Here is an 18,658-nt window from a genome sequence, read left to right on the forward strand (position 1 = left end):
GGAAAGACCCGCAGTAAGCCTCTTTAATTGCAGAGTAAGCATTGGACATAAGTTACATACCACCATGGGCTCCACTGACTAAATCTTCCTTCCTCCTAGTGTCAGAGATTCCATGACTACAGTGCCTTTGCTTGTCACTAGAGGGGTTTCTAATCTGGCTACCCATATTTTTTGAGTGGAGGGGTGATAATCTTGCTTACTATACTTTAAGGGAGCCAATCTGGATACCTATACTAGGGGTACCTATAGTTACTTATGTGTCTTCTTGTACTAAGGGTGACCTAATGCTTGGGGGTATTTCTAGCTTCCTATACTTGAGGGGGATGTACCAAACAACAAAGGAATCTTATTAAAAAAAAATTGGGGGTGCGCAACATTTTGCTATGGGGCTCCATGATTTCTAGCTACGCCCCTGGTTACAATGCTCTTTAATCTTCCAGGGAGCCGCGCTAAGCACCGGGGGACATCAGAGCAGGGAGGGAAGCCTCAATAAGATCCTGAGGCTTCCCTCTCCTTTGTATGCAAGCTTTGGCTCAGGTACACTTTAAATAGCTAGTAATGGCCCTGCCCTTGCTAGACACAAACACAGACACAAACATGAAGACTTGAGTACATACAGTACATACAGGAAGCATATTACTGTACTATAAAGAGACATGTGCAACACAAATCATAAGAAGGTGCAATGCTGCCCTCCAGTGGCACAAGAGAGATTGCTGTTCAAAGTAAACTTGAAAAGGAGAAAATATCTGAACTCTTAGCTTTAGGCCTAGTTCACACTACAAAATGCTATTGCGTTTTTTGCACATTCCTTTAAGAAAAAAAAATGCTCTACCAATGGTACAGGCAGCACATTTTTTTATTTTCTCAAAATTGAAACGCTGCAGTGAGAACACACTCATAGGGGGTCACTTATGTAGCACTGCCATTTGCTGGCGGCAAACTGAGCACAATCACTCACAGTGTCAACCAGCCCTTGGAGTTTATTATGTGAAATGTCTCATTACAGACATGCCAAGTATAGCATTTTGCATCACAGATATATATATAAACAGAAAGTGGTACAAAGAGTTTAATTGGGTATTAAACTGAACTCTGCATAAAAACTTTGTATTTGAAATGTGGACGTAGCCTTAACACATCATACATACAACTACTAAGCAAGAATTAATAATAGGGTAGATGCGAGAGGGGGAATACTGGGAGAGTCACAATCAATACTGTGGGGAAAGTTCCCTCACTGGGACATGTAAATTTGGGCACGATAAGCACCGTTAAATTTGAATCCAGCTAGCATTAGTGGTTTCCTTACTTAAAATCTGTGTTGCAATTTTTCAGTGAGGAAAGCAAACATTATTAATGCATAGAGTAAAATGTTACACCGTGTCACCCATTAGTAGCTGTAGAGAACACATAGTCAAACATACCTTTACTTGGCTGCAGGGCCGGCACTATAATATAGGCAAAGGGGTAATTGCTCCAGGGGCCCCAGGGTCTGTATGGGCCACCAGGCATCCAAAATTGCCTCTTTAAAAATGCCATTAATCCTGCTGCCTTCACATTTCCCTCTGATCAGTGTGGCGACTGACCGATCAGCACGGGACCTGAGGCAGAGCAGCGCACTGTACCGAAGACTTGACATGAGGAAGTGACATCACTTGTCACTTCCTGCATTTGAAGTTAAGCGTGCGGTTGCTGTGGCTGCTCTGCTCTAGGGTCTCGCACTTCTCTGCAGGTCTGGGGGCACCTTACTACCTATACTGGGGGCACCTTACTACCTATACTGGGGAAAACATAATACCTATACAGGGGACACCTTGCTACCTAGGAAGGGAGACTACCTGTTACCTTTGCCTTAGTGTAGGGGGGCCCCAGGTTGCCTTTGCCCCGGGGACCCCATGCTGCTTAGACCAGCCCTGATTGGCTGAGTAAATGACAACCACAAGCTTATGAGACAACTGAGGACATAGTGCCAGGTGTGCTATTCAGAATAGCAGGTCTGATGAAATACTTGAGCTGTCTCAAAAGGCTTAGTATTGTAATCTATATTGTTAGCCAGTACACTGTACAATAGCAGGATTTCCTGACAGCTCAAATCTCAGGTATGTAAACTACTCAGATACCAAATAAAAGACAATCATTTAAAGTGGAACTAAACTCAGAACAACTTCTCTGCTCTAAAAGGATCAGCCATAGCAGGACGAACTTTATAGAAGAATAATATTTTTTTCATAACACTTAATAAAAATCCTAAAGTATCCTGAAGTTTTTACTTGGATTCACTTTCCAGGGGATTAAAAGGCAACTGAAGTGAGAAGAATTTGGAAGCTGCCATATTTATTTCCTTTTAAACAATATCAGTTGCCTGGCAGCCCTGCTGATCTTTTTGGCTGCAGTAGTGTTTGAATAACACCAGAAACAAGCATGCCGCTAATCTTGTCAGATCTGACAATGTCAGAAACGACGGATCTGCTGTATGCTTGTTCAGGGTCTATGGCTAAAATTATTAGAGGCAGAGGATCAGCAGGACTGCCAGGCAACTGGTATTGTGTAAGAGGAAATAAATATGGCAACCTCCATATCCCTCTCGCTTCCGATTCCCTTTAAAGGGACCGTGAGCAGACGCCGTGGGTATGCATATAAGCATACCCACAGCCACAGGACGTGCAGGTTTCCTCTTCCAGGGTCACAGTGAGGGCAACTTTATGTCAAAGTCACCGATTCCATGTATTGGATAGCAGCCAGCCCGGGAGCAGGAGCGATTACTTAAGGGGCTGGTAAGTGTCTCCGATTAACCAAATAGCCGTCGGTATGCTTATATGTATGCCCACGGCATCTGTTAAGGAAATTTGTTTGGAAGGAGGGTCTTTCAAGGAGTAAGTAATAAACTTAAAGGTGCATACAAATGCAAATAACTTTCACCTTCATCATTCATCGATCAGCTATTCAGGGGAACAAGTACTATACAGACATGTGACTTGGCAATAGCCAATCAGTGTGTACGGTTCAGTGGAGAGGGGAGGAGGGATAATGGGCAGTGCATGAACGAGCACCTTCCAGCTCATTCTTAGTTAATACACATTTTGAATTACTTAGAGGATCTGTAACATTAAAAACTTCCCCCCAGGAGCCTCAGGAGGATGGGGGAAGCCTCGATAGGATCCAGTGTCCCACGGAGGTCTCACGGTGCCCCTCTGCACATTAGGCATATAAATTTTTACCTTCCTGGCTCCAGCGCAGGTGCATTAGCGGCTCTCGGATCTGAAATAGGCGGAAAGGCCTGGTGCACACCAGAGGAGTTTTTCTGAGCATTTTGAGTTTTTAAATCTGCTGCTAATGTTATCCTATGTGTCTGTGCACACTGGAGCAAAGAGGTTTTGTAAAAAACCCCATAGCATTACATTGGGAAGAGCTTTTAGAGGTTTCAAAAGCTCTTCCCAATGTAATGCTATGGGGTTTTTTACAAAACCTCATTGCTCCAGTGTGCACAGACACATAGGATAACCTTAGCAGCAGATTTAAAAACTCAAAACGCTCAGAAAAACTCTTCTGGTGTGCACCAGGCCAAATAGCTGATCACAGTTAGGTCCGTTCTACTGCACAGGTGCAAGTCTCCTGCGCCTGCATAGTAGAGCGGACCCGACTGAGATCGGCTATTTCAGAGCCGAGAGCCGCAACAGCGCCCCCGCTGGAACAGGGAAAGGTAAATATTGCACAGCCTGACAAATTGTCAGCTGTGCACTCAGTGGGCTGCAGTGAGACCACCGTGGGACGGAGGAGGACAGGGGAAGCCTCGATGGGATCCAGACCGTGGTGAGTATCCCCCAGGGGAACTATCGTTTATTACAGAGTCTCTTTAATAAAATAAAAAGGGTTCCACTGCAGGAATAATGTACTGTGTGGCGGCTTTGCTACCAGCCAGTGGTGAGCAAGGGTCTACAGTTTTCTAGTTAAGGTCTAGCAGTTATATCATTCTGCTTAAGTGTTTGAAAACAATTGATTTTTGAATGGCTGCTTATTACTTTGCACTGCAGCGTTATTCTCTATTCACCCATTGGGTTAGGAGCCTCCATCATGGGTGATAATTAAAAATAACACTAGCTACTATTGTATTATTCTGACATGTCTTTTCAAACCAGCCAATAAATGGTGTCACCCCAATTCAAAACTGTGAGATTCCGCTGTTATTGAGCCTTTACTATTTTTAAAAGTTTTGGCAGTATTTAATTTACACTAATGCCTGTAACCCATTTCCACATATAGTTAAAAATTAGGAGGGGGGGGGAGGGGGAGGTAACCAAATTCTTTGGAGAAATAATTGATGTAATAAAATGCACATATTTACATGAAACAATAGTGAGAGGGGGGGGAAAAACTGTAAATGGTTTTAAAGTGGACCTGAATTCTTGCACAGGAGAAGGAAAACAGAGAAATACACCTTGTATGTATTTAGAGAGTTTAGCCTGTCCAATTTCAATAAAAGCAGGAAATACAAATCCTGCAATAAATCGGCAGTGTGTCTATCAGCTGTAACAAATGTTTTTCTTTAAAAGTTATAATGGTGTTGCTTATCTTTTAGAGTAGAGAGGAAGTTCTGAGGTCAGGTCCGCTTTAATATATAGGCCCCTTAGCTCCATGTATATATCCAAGGAGCATCTTCTTGTCATCACAGGCAGGGGTGTAACTACAAATCATGCCCTCCCTCCAGCAAAACTTTGATATTGTTCACAACCCTTCCTTTGCCTTTAAGGGCTCGTTTCCACTTAAAGAGGAACTGTCGTGAAAATATTAAAATTGAAAACACATACAAATAAGAAGTACCGTACATTTCTTGCAGAGTAAAATGAGCCATACATGAAGTTTCTCCTACGTTGGTGTCACTTACAGTAAGCAGTAGAAATCTGACATTACCGACAGGTTTTGGGCTAGTCCATCTCTCCATAGGGGATTCTCACCATGGCCTTTATCCTTTATAAAGACACTTTGTGAAAAAGATTTATACAAACTTGCTGACCAGCCTCCCTGCTCATTGTACACTTTTTTGTCAGTTGGACAAAGCAACTGCCATACACTAAGTGCATTTTGAAAATAAAGAAATTCCTGTAAACCCCCATGAGGAGATGGGCTAATCCAAAACCTGTCAGTTCTGTCAGATTTCTACTACCTACTGTAAGTGACAGCAACATAGGAGAAGTAATTTATGGCTCAATTTACTCTGGAAGAAACACACTTGTTAATTGTATACATTTACATATATTTAAAATTTTAATATTGTCGCGACCGAGGTCGTTTAAGCAATGCAGAGCTGTGCGCTCAGTGACTCCCCAGGGGGCGCTGCTTGCAATCACATTTATTATACTGAATGGGATCGCGAAATGTGTGCAACCATGTGCTGCGGTTCAGTAGTGAATCGCAGCACATGTATGGAAACAGCAGTCAGTGCAGTCTGTGCACTCTCTGATGTCCCTGCAATCACATTTCCATGAGCGCGACTGAAAGCTCACATATGGAAACAAGCCCTTACTGGTGACCCTCACAGCCGGGGGGGGGGGGGGGGGGGGGTCTACCTGACAAGGCTCATAAAAAAAATTGTGGCCATCAGGATCTTCACACCTATAGCATGTAGCCACAAAAACACCTCATCTGGATAGCAGAGAAAGGGAAGGTTACACACACACACACACACACCTGTGGGCAGCACTGCAGTCACAGGGACAGGGACTGACCCCCCCCCCCCCCCCCCATCCCCCTTTTCAGTGCTGCTGAGTCGATTTTTAGTCCGGAGGTTCACTTTAACATTAATGGGGAGGGGATAAAAGGGGCATTCCTGCTGATGTGTGCCTAGATCTTAAGCCTAAGTGTGGCCATTAACGTTCTAATTCAGCGAACGATTGCTTACAAATGATTATTCGGATGAACAAATGGAAATGATCGTTTCGGACCACTTGGGGCCAAAAATCTCCTAAACAATCCAATCAGATTGATGGTATTGACAAGAAAATTGGATCGATTTCATTAATCAAATCGGATTGGTTAGCAGGATGTTTTAAAGTTTCCAAGACTTGTTTCAGGTGGTTCGCCAGTACTTGAGCAAAGACCCTTGCATTCATATTGAGCAAAGAGACCGGGCAGTGGGAGGAGCAAAGCATTGGATCCCTCCCCTTCTTGGGTATAACAACAATTAGGGCCTCCTGCATGGACTTGGGCAAGCGATTAGACTCCTCAGCTGACTTCAATACTACTGGAGCTGAATGATCCGCATACTTCTTAAAAAATTTGTGATGATTTGCTCAGCTGCCTGTGCAGGCAGGCAGCTTTTTGACCATTGTGTAGGTTTGCATGCTGCAGGACTCTGGAAAGAAGAGCTTCTGTCAGTTTTGCAGCTTGTGCTTGCAGAGGAATTTGCATACGTTGTCATGCAAATTGCCTGGCCACATTCATTGGAGGCGTGTACTATAAGTACTATGTCTTTCCCACAATGCTTGGCTGTTCATAAGGAGTCTTCCTGTGAAACACTCTGGAGAGTGTCAGCCATGCTCTTTGTTTGAAGATCAGCTTAGAGTAATTCCTGGAAACTGTGCTAGGCAGATTCCCTAATGCAGTTAGGACTGTTTATCTGTTTGTTTGTTTTGTTGCTGTTGTCCTGTCCCAGCGGTGGTCGACAGGAAATGGTTCTGATCTCTGTTCTTGGAGTATAGCTGGTGCAGCGGTTGCTACCAGCTATCTCTTCTGTTCTGTCTCCTGGGATCGCGCTAGCCACCTTTCGCTAGCGCTGTGGATCCTTCTGTTCTGTCTCCTGGGATCGCGCTAGCCACTTTTCGCTAGTGCTGTGGATGCTTCTGTTCTGCTACTCTGTACCTGGATCGCACTCGCTTCGCGCTAGTGCTGTGGATCCTATCTCTCACTTGTCCCTGTTTTCGTGTGTCTGTCTTGTCTGCTACGACCGCTTGCTGAAGGCTCGGTGAGGTAACCGTTAAGCAAGCGTTCGCGTCCTCTGTTTCTTGTTTGTCTGTCGATGGTTAGTTAGGCGTGCTTGTCTCTATTGTGCTTATCACGTGGAGACCGCGCATAACCGCGTGCACTGTTGCGAATGAGTGCGGTGTTCGCGGTTAGCTAGCGTTTGTTATTTTCTGCACCTCCTCATTGTATGATTTTCTGTGCCTTTGCTATCCTCGTATTCTGTTCTGATCTGCCTTGTGTCACGTCTGGCGATCGCACCTCTCGCGATCGCGTTCCTGTTTCATATCTGCTGTTGTGTGTGCACTGTCGCGGGGTGGCGACTAGGTTGGCGCACACACATACAACCTGTCCCTTTGCTCGTTCTCATTCGCAATCGCCTCTCTTGCGATTGCGTTCTGCGCTTCGGACAATTCCTGTCGGGCATTTGTGGAGGTACAGAGGATTGGTTCCTCTGCACTCCCCAGCGCCATCTGCCGACAGGAATTTCCCTCTACGGGTGCGTAGCACCTTTTGCTGGGTGCCTGCAAATATACGCTTGTGGAGGATTTCCGCCGTATCAGCGCACGCGTTGTGCGCTGATCACGAAGAAAGTTCCACAATCGTTACAAAATTCCCTTGGTATAACATCCATCCCAGGCGTTTTGTGAAACTTTAGTGATGGAACAGCAGCCGTAATTTTGTTTACAGTGATATCCGCATTGAGGGTCCTGCTGTGTTCTGGCAGCAGTCTGGGAAACTGTATGTCGGACAGATAATCATTTACCTGATCAGCTGTACATTGACTCGTGGTGTGTATAGCTGTCGGTAATGTTGAATTTTACCCCTTTGGCTTATTCATAACTGGGACCACTTGACTGTACAGTATATCACTTTCAGTACAAATCACGAACATCTAGAAATCGTCCTAGCACCGCATGCCCCTCCCCTGCAGTTCAATGTCCCCACATTGTGAGTGTTCACCTGTCACCTGACGTGCCTCCTCCGGTGTCTTTTTGGATTGCCACCAGGGCATCTGTACCATGTGACATAGCCGCATGTAGTGACATCAGACCAATGGAGAAAGATGCTGGACACAGAAGGAGGGGAGGAGTCACACCACAGTGATAGGTAAGCCTGCAACACATACACTTGGGGGAGACCGGCTCAGGGTCCTTCAGGTCTGAAAGTCGTCAGGACAACAAACCCTATTATCGTTGCGCACCCAATTAAACCCTTAGGATCGATTTTGTTGGGAAATCGATCAAAATGATTGATTGGGTGGCTGTGTTGTGGCATCGATCTTTGCCAGATTCATTCTTTATGTTTACTCTAAGCGGACCTGAACTCAAAACTTCCTATCTGCTCTAAAAGATAAGCAACAGCAAAATAACCTTTAAAGAACAACATTTCTTTGTTACAGCTGGTACAAATCCAGCAAAAAAAAACAAAAAAAAAAAAAAAAAAAACAGCGTGTCCACTTCCAGCATTCATGGAAGCAGACATAGGGTTAATATCCTGTGTTTACACATTAGCTGCTCTGCCGAGGCAACCGGCTGACACAGCTGAGAGATCACATTACAACTTGTGTTTAGTCACAGATGAGGGGGAATTGGACAGGCTAAATGCTCTAAATATATACAGAGTGCATTTTTCTGTTTTCCTTTTGGCCTGTGCAAGAGTTCAGGTCCACTTAAAGAGTAAATGTATGGGCACCCTCATCCTAGTCCTTATTTTATGACTCCTGTCTTTATATTTACAGGTGCTGGCAGCATTAGTTGGGGAAGGAGCCCTTACCATAAATTTGCATATTTTCAGAATTATTTGCATATCACTGAACAGTCATTACATCACTGTGCTGCAACTGTATTTGTAATTGCATGCAGCAAAGGATCTACGGGTCTACAGTATTTCCGTTACAAAGCAGATTGTAATTTTTTTCTTTAGCTTTTTTTGTGCGACATTGCAGTGATTTTTGATTGTATTGCGTTTTTCCATAACGTGATTATGTATCAATTTTTCCCCCACCCCCCGTCTCAGGTACACTTTAAGACTTTTCAATATGTACTGTGCAAAAGTTTGGTTCCACTTTGGTCCATTCAAAACAGAATTGCCAGAATACACAAAGAAATACATTGACAGGCCTGAAACACACCAGAGGAGTTTTTCTGAGCGTTTTGAGTTTTTAAATCTGCTGCTAATGTTATCCTATGTGTCTGTGCACACTGGAGCAATGAGGTTTTGTAAAAAACCCCATAGCATTACATTGGGAAGAGCTTTTAGAGGTTTCAAAAGCTCTTCCCAATGTAATGCTATGGGTTTTTTTTACAAAACCTCATTGCTCCAGTGTGCACAGACACATAGGATAACATTAGCAGCAGATTTAAAAACTCAAAACGCTCAGAAAAACTCCTTTGGTGTGTTTCAGGCCACACATATTGTTTTGTAAGTTATAACATAATACTATACATCTGTTCAACATTTCTCCTCATGGGGGACTCTCAGTTTTTTTCCTTATTCTTTACAAAAGCACTACCTGGAAAGGATTTATACAAAGATGTCAGCCAGCCAGCCTCCCTACTTACAACTTTTTTTTGTCAGTTGGACTGAGCAACTGCCATTCTGCAAAAATAAAGAAATCCCTGAGAATCCCCCTAAAGGAGAAATACTAGTCCAAAACTTGTCAGCTGTTTACTACCTACTGCAAGTGACAACATAAAAGAAAAGTCATTTAAAATGCATTTAATCTGGGAGGAATGTACTTCTTATAAGTAAATTTCACAATTTCCTTGGGATACTGGTTCTTTAAGCAGAGTGTGGTAGGTTTTAGCCCCACTCACTTATCATACTGAATGAGCTCTGCTCTGTGTAGGTGTTCACCCAAACAGCTACATGATTCTGTAACTGATGTGGCAACTTAGTTATGCAGTAAATCAGGTTAAAAAAAACACCATAATCGATCCTAAGACTATGGAAGAGTGATTGCTCCAGGTGATATTCTTTACTGTATTTATTGTCAGCACTTACCTGTCCTTCTCCACCGGTGTGACAGCAATCCTTGGCAATGGAACCAGCGGTAATGTTGTAGGTCGGTGAATGAAATCCGGGGTTCTCGCCCTCCTCACCTGGCGCTGATGAAGAGGGGGCAACTGCAGTGCCCCGGAGCAAAATCGCCTTCCTTTCCACAAATCGATTCCAATGTTATACCCGTACGAGCTGTAGGATTTACTGAGGAAACACTCTGACAAGTCCTGCACATCCTGGGGAGAAAAAGGAGAAACTGACAACAGATTCATTCAGACTTTCACAAAATAATTATAAGTATTGCTTTATATAGTGGCAACATATTCTGTGGCACAGTACAACAGACAATGCATAGTACATCCAATTGCACAATCAGGCCTGGTGCACACCAAAAAACGCTAGCAGATCCGCAAAACGCTAGCAGATTTTGAAACGCTTTTTCTTCTTTTTCTGTAGCATTTCAGCTAGCATTTTGCGGTTTTGGGAAGCGTTTTTGGTGTAGTAGATTTCATGTATTGTTACAGTAAAGCTGTTACTGAACAGCTACTGTAACAAAAACCGCCTGGCAAAACGCTCTGAAGTGCCGTTTTTCAGAGCGGTTTGCGTTTTTCCTATACTTAACATTGAGGCAGAAACGCATCCGCAATCCAAAATCTGCAGCAGCCCGGGAGTATGCGTTTCTGCAAAACGCCTCCCGCTCTGGTGTGCACCAGCCCATTGAAATACATTACCCAAGCGGATCCGCACCCGCAAGCGGATCGCAAACCACAGCCGAAACGCTATGGTGTGCACTAGGCCATAGTGAGGAAAACTCATGCACACTAGAGCAGCATACTTCTTAAACTGTACAGAGAGGAGTAATAAAGATATACAAAATAATACATACAATAACACAAGGAGAGAGAGTCCTGCCTTTAAAAGGGAACCAGAGGTGAGAGTGATATCGAAGCAGCCATATTTCCTGTCCTTTTAAACAATAGTAGTTGCCTGGCAGCCCTCCTGATCCTGTGTCTCCAATACTTTTAGCCATAGACCCTGAACAAGCATATGCAGATGAGGCTCCAGAAGATCAACAAGACTGACAGGAAACTGGTATTGTTTACAAAGAAATAAATATTGCAGCCTTCATATCACTCTCACTTCAGGTTCCCTTAAATGCAAATCTGAAGCGGCACTAAAAAGAAAAAAAAAAAAAAGAAGAAGAAGAAGAAGAGGTAGAAACTTAGTTAGAAGGGAGGCTCTGGATCCCTTAGGGCCCTTTTACACCACTTAATGCGTTGGCATGAGTTAGTGTGTGTTAGTATGAGTATGCATTAGTATGAGTTAGTACCAGTTTTTTCATAGCAGTGCATTGTAAAAATTATTTCAGTTAAAACACGTATAGTGTGAACTGTGCCGTAGGAAAACATGGGCATTACTTGCAAAATCAGTTTTCTTTCAGTTATAACTGAGCGCAACTGATTAAAGCGGACCCAAACCAAACATATTTTTAAATTCAAAATATTTAGTTGCACCACTCTGACACATACATTAAAAAAATAAACACTCCTTCAAACCTATGAGCATTTTAGGGCATGCTTTTCACCCTTCTCTTTGCATAACTAGGGTTATACAGGTGGCAGCCATTACTTCTGAGCTTAGTAGGAGGTTTTAGATCATGGGTGTGTTTGTCATCAGCTACCCTCCCTCACAGGGGCGTCGTCTGTGAAATCTCACACAAGCTGAGATCACCTCCCCAGTGACATCATCAGTAGCAGCCTGTGTTTTGTTTTTATCACCTCCACCAGTCTGCCGGCAATATGAAAGGAAGGGAGGGGGTCCTCCAATAAATGTAACATATTTTATATTTTTCATCATCCAGCTGAAAAAAGGCTGCTATTTATTATTATAATTTATAAAATAGATTTTATTTCTGAAATCTTGTATTTTTAATTTGGGTCCACTTTAAAGGGACACTACAGCGAAAAACTGTAAAATTTAAAATATGTGCAAACTTATACAAATAAGAAGTACGTTTTTTACCAGAGTAAAATGAGCCATAAATTAATTTTCTCCTATGTAGCTGTCACTTACAGTAGGCAGTAGAAATCTGACAGAAGTGACAGGTTTTGGACTATTCCATCTCTTCATAGGGGATTCTCAGCAAGGCTTTTATTCTTTATAAAGATATTCCCTAAAAAGGATTTAAACAATCATGCTGGCCAGCTTCCCTGCTCCCTACACAGTTTTTTTGCAGTTGGAAAGAGCAACTGCCATTCACTAAGTGCTTTTGAAAATAAATAAATCCCTGAGAATCCCCTATAAAGAGATGGACTAGTCCAAAACCTGTCACTTCTGTCAGATTTCTACTGCCTACTGTAAGTGACAGCAACATAGGAGGAAAGTAATTTATGGCTCATTGTACACCGGAAAAAATGTACTTCTTATTTGTATATGTTTGCACATATTTTAAATTTTACAGTTTTTCGCTGTAGTGCCCCTTTAAGTGTAAAAGAGGCCTTAGAGCCTTCCCAGTCCTCTCTCAGTCGCCTTGTTCCACCACCGCTGTCCCCCAGTGAAGTTACACTTCTTCAGGACTCCTCAGCAGTCTTTGGAAGTATGGCAGTTTTTGAAAGTACTTGTGTCCCTGAGTCCTTACAAAGACTTCTACTAACCCATAGTAGCGGTGCTGTGAATGCAACCCATAGTAGTAGCGATGCTGTGAATGGAACCAATAGTAGTAGCGGTGCTGTGAATGGAACCCCTAGTAGTAGCGGTGCTGTGAATGGAACCCCTAGTAGTAGCTGTGCTGTGATTGGAAGCCCTAGTAGTAGCGGTGCTGTGATTGGAACCCATAGTAGTAGCGGTGTTGTGAATGGAACCCATAGTAGCGGCGCTGTGAATGGAACCCATAGTAGTAGCGGTGCTGTGATTGGAACCCATAGTAGCGGTGCTGTGAATAGAACCCATAGTAGCGGTGCTGTGAATGGAACCCATAGTAGTAGCGGTGCTGTGAATGGAACCCATAGTAGTAGCGGTGCTGTGAATGGAACCCATAGTAGTAGCGGTGCTGTGATTGGAACCCATAGTAGAGGTGCTGTGAATGGAACCCATAGTAGTAGCGGTGCTGTGAATGGAACCCGTAGTAGTAGTAGCGGTGCTGTGAATGGAACCCATAGTAGCGGTGCTGTGAATGGAACCCATAGTAGCAGTGCTGTGAATGTAACCCATAGTAGCAGTGCTGTGAATGGAACCCATAGTAGCAGTGCTGTGAATGGAACCCATAGTAGTAGCGGGGCTGTGAATGGAACCCATAGTAGCGGAGCTGTGAATGGAACCCATAGTAGTAGCGGTGCTGTGAATGGAACCCATAGTAGTAGCGGTGCTGTGAATGGAACCCATAGTAGCGGTGCTGTGAATGGAACCCATAGTAGCGGTGCTGTGAATAGAACCCATAGTAGTAGCGGTGCTGTGAATGGAGCCCATAGTAGTAGCGGTGCAGTAAATGGAGCCCAGGGAGATTCAACTGTGGTACCACACATGTGGTCTATGGTTTGAAATGCCCGTGTGGCATGATGTATGTTGGCATGACCACACGGGCAGTACGAGTACGAATTCAGGAACATAGGCGTTTTATCAGCAGGTTTCTGGAAGGAAAAGTGAGCTATGAGACTTCAATGTCTAGACATTTTCGTGATGCGAGACACTGGCCCTCACAGTTAAGATGGCTAGTTCTGGATGCTTTAGATGTACAATCATGTAGGGGAGATAAAGAGAAATTATTACTCCAAAAAGAAGCACGTTGGATCAGCTATTTGGATGTAGTACATCCTAGAGGGATGAACGAGCATGTGCAATGGAAATGTTTTTTGTAAGGATAAACGAGCATGTGCAATAGAAACGTTTTGTGTAAATTTTTACCGTTCAGTGATGGCAATTTTAAGCAGTGTGATATAATGGTTAGTGATTATTGTTACATGATTCCCCTTTCTTGTTTTAGGTCGATATTTATGGGTAGCCCTGGTGGAGTGCCCTAGGAGTACGGTCAGTTGCAATATTTACTATATTGGTAGCCCTGATAGGAATGCCGTTAATCATATATTCATAAATTATTCATTATACTATGTAATTATTTGAAAAGAATATTTATATGTGGTGATGTATATAGTCAGGGGGTTGGGATATAAGTGCAATTGTGGCAGGAAGGAGTGGCCTTTGTCTAGGTAGTGATTACCACGTCCTTTGTTTAAGGGGTGTGGTCTCTATGCCACTATAAATGTAAGTGTGGTGTTGGGATTCATTTTACACCTGATGAAGAACCGTGAAGGTTCATAACATGTAGTGCTGCTTCACCATCAATATACGCTTTATTAGCAAGCCATTTGTGTGCCGCCTCTTCACTGATATTCTACGTTCTTACTCAGGAGAGTGACCGGAGTGAGGTGTAGCACCGGCAACACCAGGGATAGTTTCCCTGTGGGAGTTCCAGGACCGTGAACCAGTTACTTGAACAATAGTAGTTGCCTGGCAGCCCTCCTGATCCTGTGTCTCCAATACTTTTAGCCATAGACCCTGAACAAGCATATGCAGATGAGGCTCCAGAAGATCAACAAGACTGACAGGAAACTGGTATTGTTTACAAAGAAATAAATATTGCAGCCTTCATATCACTCTCACTTCAGGTTCCCTTTAATGCAAATCTGAAGCGGCACTAAAAAAGAAGAAGAAAAAAAAAAAAAAAAAGAAGAGGTAGAAACTTAGTTAGAAGGGAAGGCTCTGGATCCCTTAGGGCCCTTTTACACCACTTAATGCGTTGGCATGAGTTAGTGTGTGTTAGTATGAGTATGCATTAGTATGAGTTAGTACCAGTTTTTCATAGCAGTGCATTGTAAAAATTATTTCAGTTAAAACACGTATAGCGTGAACTGTGCCGTAGGAAAACATGGGCATTACTTTCAAAATCAGTTTTCTTTCAGTTATAACTGAGCGCAACTGATTAAAGCGGACCCAAACCAAACATATTTTTAAATTCAAAATATTTAGTTGCACCACTCTGACACATACATTAAATATATAAACACTCCTTCAAGCCTATGAGCATTTTAGGGCATGCTTTTCACCCTTCTCTTTGCATAACTAGGATTATACAGGTGGCAGCCATTACTTCTGAGCTTAGTAGGAGGTTTTAGATCATGGGTGTGTTTGTCATCAGCTACCCTCCCCCACAGGGGCATCGTCTATGTGAAATCTCACACAAGCTGAGATCACCTCCCCAGTGACATCATTAGTAGCAGCCTGTGTTTTGTTTTTATCAACTCCACCAGTCTGCCGGCAATATAAAAGGAAGGGAGGGGGTCCTCCAATAAATGTAACATATTTTATATTTTTCATCATCCAGCTGAAAAAAGGCTGCTATTTATTATTATAATTTATAAAAGAGATTTTATTTCTGAAATCTTGTATTTTTAATTTGGGTCCACTTTAAGTGTAAAAGGGGCCTTAGAGCCTTCCCAGTCCTCTCAGTCGCCTCGTTCCACCACCGCTGTCCCCCAGTGAAGTTACACTTCTTCAGGACTCCTCAGCAGTCTTTGGAAGTATGGCAGTTTTTGAAAGTACTTGTGTCCCTGAGTCCTTACAAAGACTTCTACTAACCCATAGTAGCGGTGCTGTGAATGGAACCCATAGTAGTAGTGATGCTGTGAATGGAACCAATAGTAGTAGCGGTGCTGTGAATGGAACCTATAGTAGTAGCGGTGCTGTGAATGGAAACCATAATAGTAGCGGTGCTGTGAATGGAACCCATAGTAGCGGTGCTGTGAATGGAACCCATAGTAGTCGCGGGGCTGTGAATGGAACCCATAGTAGTCGCGGGGCTGTGAATGGAACCCATAGTAGTCGCGGGGCTGTGAATGGAACCCATAATAGTAGCGGGGCTGTGAATGGAACCCATAGTAGTAGCGGGGCTGTGAATGGAACCCATAGTAGTAGCGGGGCTGTGAATGGAACCCATAGTAGCGGGGCTGTGAATGGAACCCCTAGTAGTAGCGAGGCTGTGAATGGAACCCATAGTAGTAGCGGTGCTGTGAATGGAACCCATAGTAGTAGCGGTGCTGTGAATAGAACCCATAGTAGTAGCGGTGCAGTGAATAGAACCCATAGTAGTAGCGGTGCAGTGAATAGAACCCATAGTAGTAGCGGTGCAGTGAATAGAACCCATAGTAGTAGCGGTGCAGTGAATGGAACCTATAGTAATAGCGGTGCTGTGAATGGAACCCATAGTAGTAGCGGTGCTGTGAATGGAACCCATAGTAGTAGCGGTGCTGTGAATGGAGCCCATAGTAGTAGCGGTGCAGTAAATGGAGCCCATAGTAGTAGCGGTGCTGTGAATGGAACCCATAGTAGCAGTGCTGTGAATGGAACCCATAGTAGTAGCGGTGCTGTGAATGGAACCCATAGTAGCAGGGCTGTGAATAGATCCCATAGTAGTAGCGGTGCTGTGAATGGAACCCATAGTAGTAGCGGTGCTGTGAATGGAACCCATAGTAGTAGCGGTGCTGTGAATGGAACCCATAGTAGCGGTGCTGTGAATGGAACCCATAGTAGCGGTGCTGTGAATGGAACCCATAGTAGTAGCGGTGCAGTGAATGGAGCCCATAGTAGTAGCGGTGCAGTGAATGGAACCAATAGTAGTAGTGGTGCTGTGAATGGAACCCATAGTAGTAGCGGTGCTGTGAATGGAACCAATAGTAGTAGTGGTGCTGTGAATGGAACCAATAGTAGTAGCGGTGCTGTGAATGGAACCAATAGTAGTAGCGGTGCTGTGAATGGAACCCATAGTAGTAGTGGTGCTGTGAATGGAACCCATAGTAGTAGTGGTGCTGTGAATGGAACCCATAGTAGTAGCGGTGCTGTGAATGGAACCCATAGTAGTAGCGGTGCAGTGAACGGAGCCCATAGTAGTAGCGGTGCTGACACACAGTGAGACGGAAGAAATTTTACCTCTTCTGCTGTGACGGTCATCACACTCTGGCTCTTCTTCATTGTATCTTCTGGAAAACTTTCATACAGTCACAATCAATTTCCAGAGACAAATCCACACCTAGCAAAAAGTCAAAATATATTAGATGTAATCAAATGCCGTTATTGCATCACATTATTGGTGCTGGATTGTATTTGTTGGTGCTGGTGTTCACCTTTGCTAAGCACCAAATCCATAATATGAGTCATATACTGTATAAGTAAGGGACTGTGTATTTTTAAGGTCTGAACATTTTAAAGGGCGTGTACCCTAGAGGCAGGGGCAAATACAAGATTTTTAAAGGGGGGATTCCTGAATGGTCTCCCTCAGCCACGCACAATACAGTATAATACTATGGTAGGACATCATGCTGGGTACACATAATGCAATTTCTCGTCCGAACGACCGACAACAGGATTGATCAGGAGCAGTTTGGATACAGATAATAATGAGACAGTCGACATTGGTAATGAAGGGGAAAGCAAATCATTCACACAGCAGGGCACAGAGCTGTGCTCATACCTGACTCTGTTAAGTTCCCCAGAGCTGCTCCATGCTCTGTACACACATTGCTGCTCCATTCAAAGTCAACTGTGGCAGGGAAAGAAAGGGGGGGGGGGGCAGTGTTGTGAGGTGTAGGATACCTGCAGATATTTTGGTGTCTCTGCCTGTCCCCAGACACTGCACCTGCCCTGATCTGAGGGGGGGGGGGGGAATTCTGGGCAGCTGTAATCCCCCCCCTGCATTTGCCTATAAAAAAGGTGAAGTAGTAGCTTGTTTATAACTGGAAACTTTGTTGTACTGCACATTGATAACAGGAGGAGCGCACTTTGCTCACACTATTTTTCTGATACAAAAACAAAACAACTTGCTGTTGAAACCATATACAATGGTGTAACTACTATTCATGGGGCCCCCAGCGAAACGTTGATGCCCCCCACATACACACTTTCACACCCTTTCCCTTGCCTCCTCTTTTTGCCCTTCATGGGCTTTGGGCCCATCTCACAAGGGCCATAGAACCAGTGTGGCCATCATGATTGCACCCATAATAAGTGTAGCTACAAAAACACCTGATCTGAAGTATAGTCCCCTAGTTGGACAACCCCCCCAAGTTCTGGGGCCCCCTGCAATCATGGGTGCTGCTCCCCTCCAAGTACGCTGCTGACAAGCAGCGAACTCTCAACAATCCTGATAATAACCGAATGTGAGGGTCGTGCCTCCCAACCACCTAATAACATTATTTTTCATTAATCAGTCCCGGTTTGCTGGATCAACTATGAAATTCTCACCGGAGATGCCCTGCTATAGTGGAATAGTCTCAGCAACATGAAATGCAAACTGAATAAGCTCAACACTTCAAGATGTTAATTTCAAATCTAGTATCTAACTACATTGGCCTCAATTCACTAAGCTTTATCAAACACTTTATCGAACATTTGATAATTTACCTCATGACTAAAATCTAATTTTGAATTCACTAAAGTGCTAAATATTTATCATATTTTTTATCGATAATTATCAATAGTTTGATAAAGTGTTTGATAATGCTTAGTGAATTGAGGCCATTGGCCCACCCTGCAGTGCATCGCAAAGTATATGCACAACAAGACACTTTGCAAAGGATGTGCTTTAGCAGCAGGAGACCATCAAGAGTGCCTTTGGTATCACAGAAAAGTAAGAAAAGACACCTACCGTGGG

At 43.7% G+C, this 18,658-nt stretch overlaps 1 protein-coding gene across 1 annotated transcript in view; it reads right to left on the minus strand.

The window, feature by feature from the left end:
• PDE4B (phosphodiesterase 4B) overlaps positions 1-18,658 on the minus strand; it is a 559,327-nt gene that overhangs the window by 451,598 nt on the left and 89,071 nt on the right. The window contains exons 2-3 of the mRNA XM_068239291.1: positions 16,939-17,038; positions 9,964-10,196 (exon numbers count right to left, since the gene is read on the minus strand). Coding sequence (XP_068095392.1) covers positions 9,964-10,196; positions 16,939-16,980 — 275 coding nt within the window. The 5' untranslated portion in view covers positions 16,981-17,038. The remainder of the gene's footprint in view (positions 1-9,963; positions 10,197-16,938; positions 17,039-18,658) is intronic.

Source organism: Hyperolius riggenbachi, chromosome 6 (assembly GCF_040937935.1).
Source record: "Hyperolius riggenbachi isolate aHypRig1 chromosome 6, aHypRig1.pri, whole genome shotgun sequence".
NCBI classification, from domain to species: Eukaryota; Metazoa; Chordata; class Amphibia; order Anura; family Hyperoliidae; genus Hyperolius; species Hyperolius riggenbachi.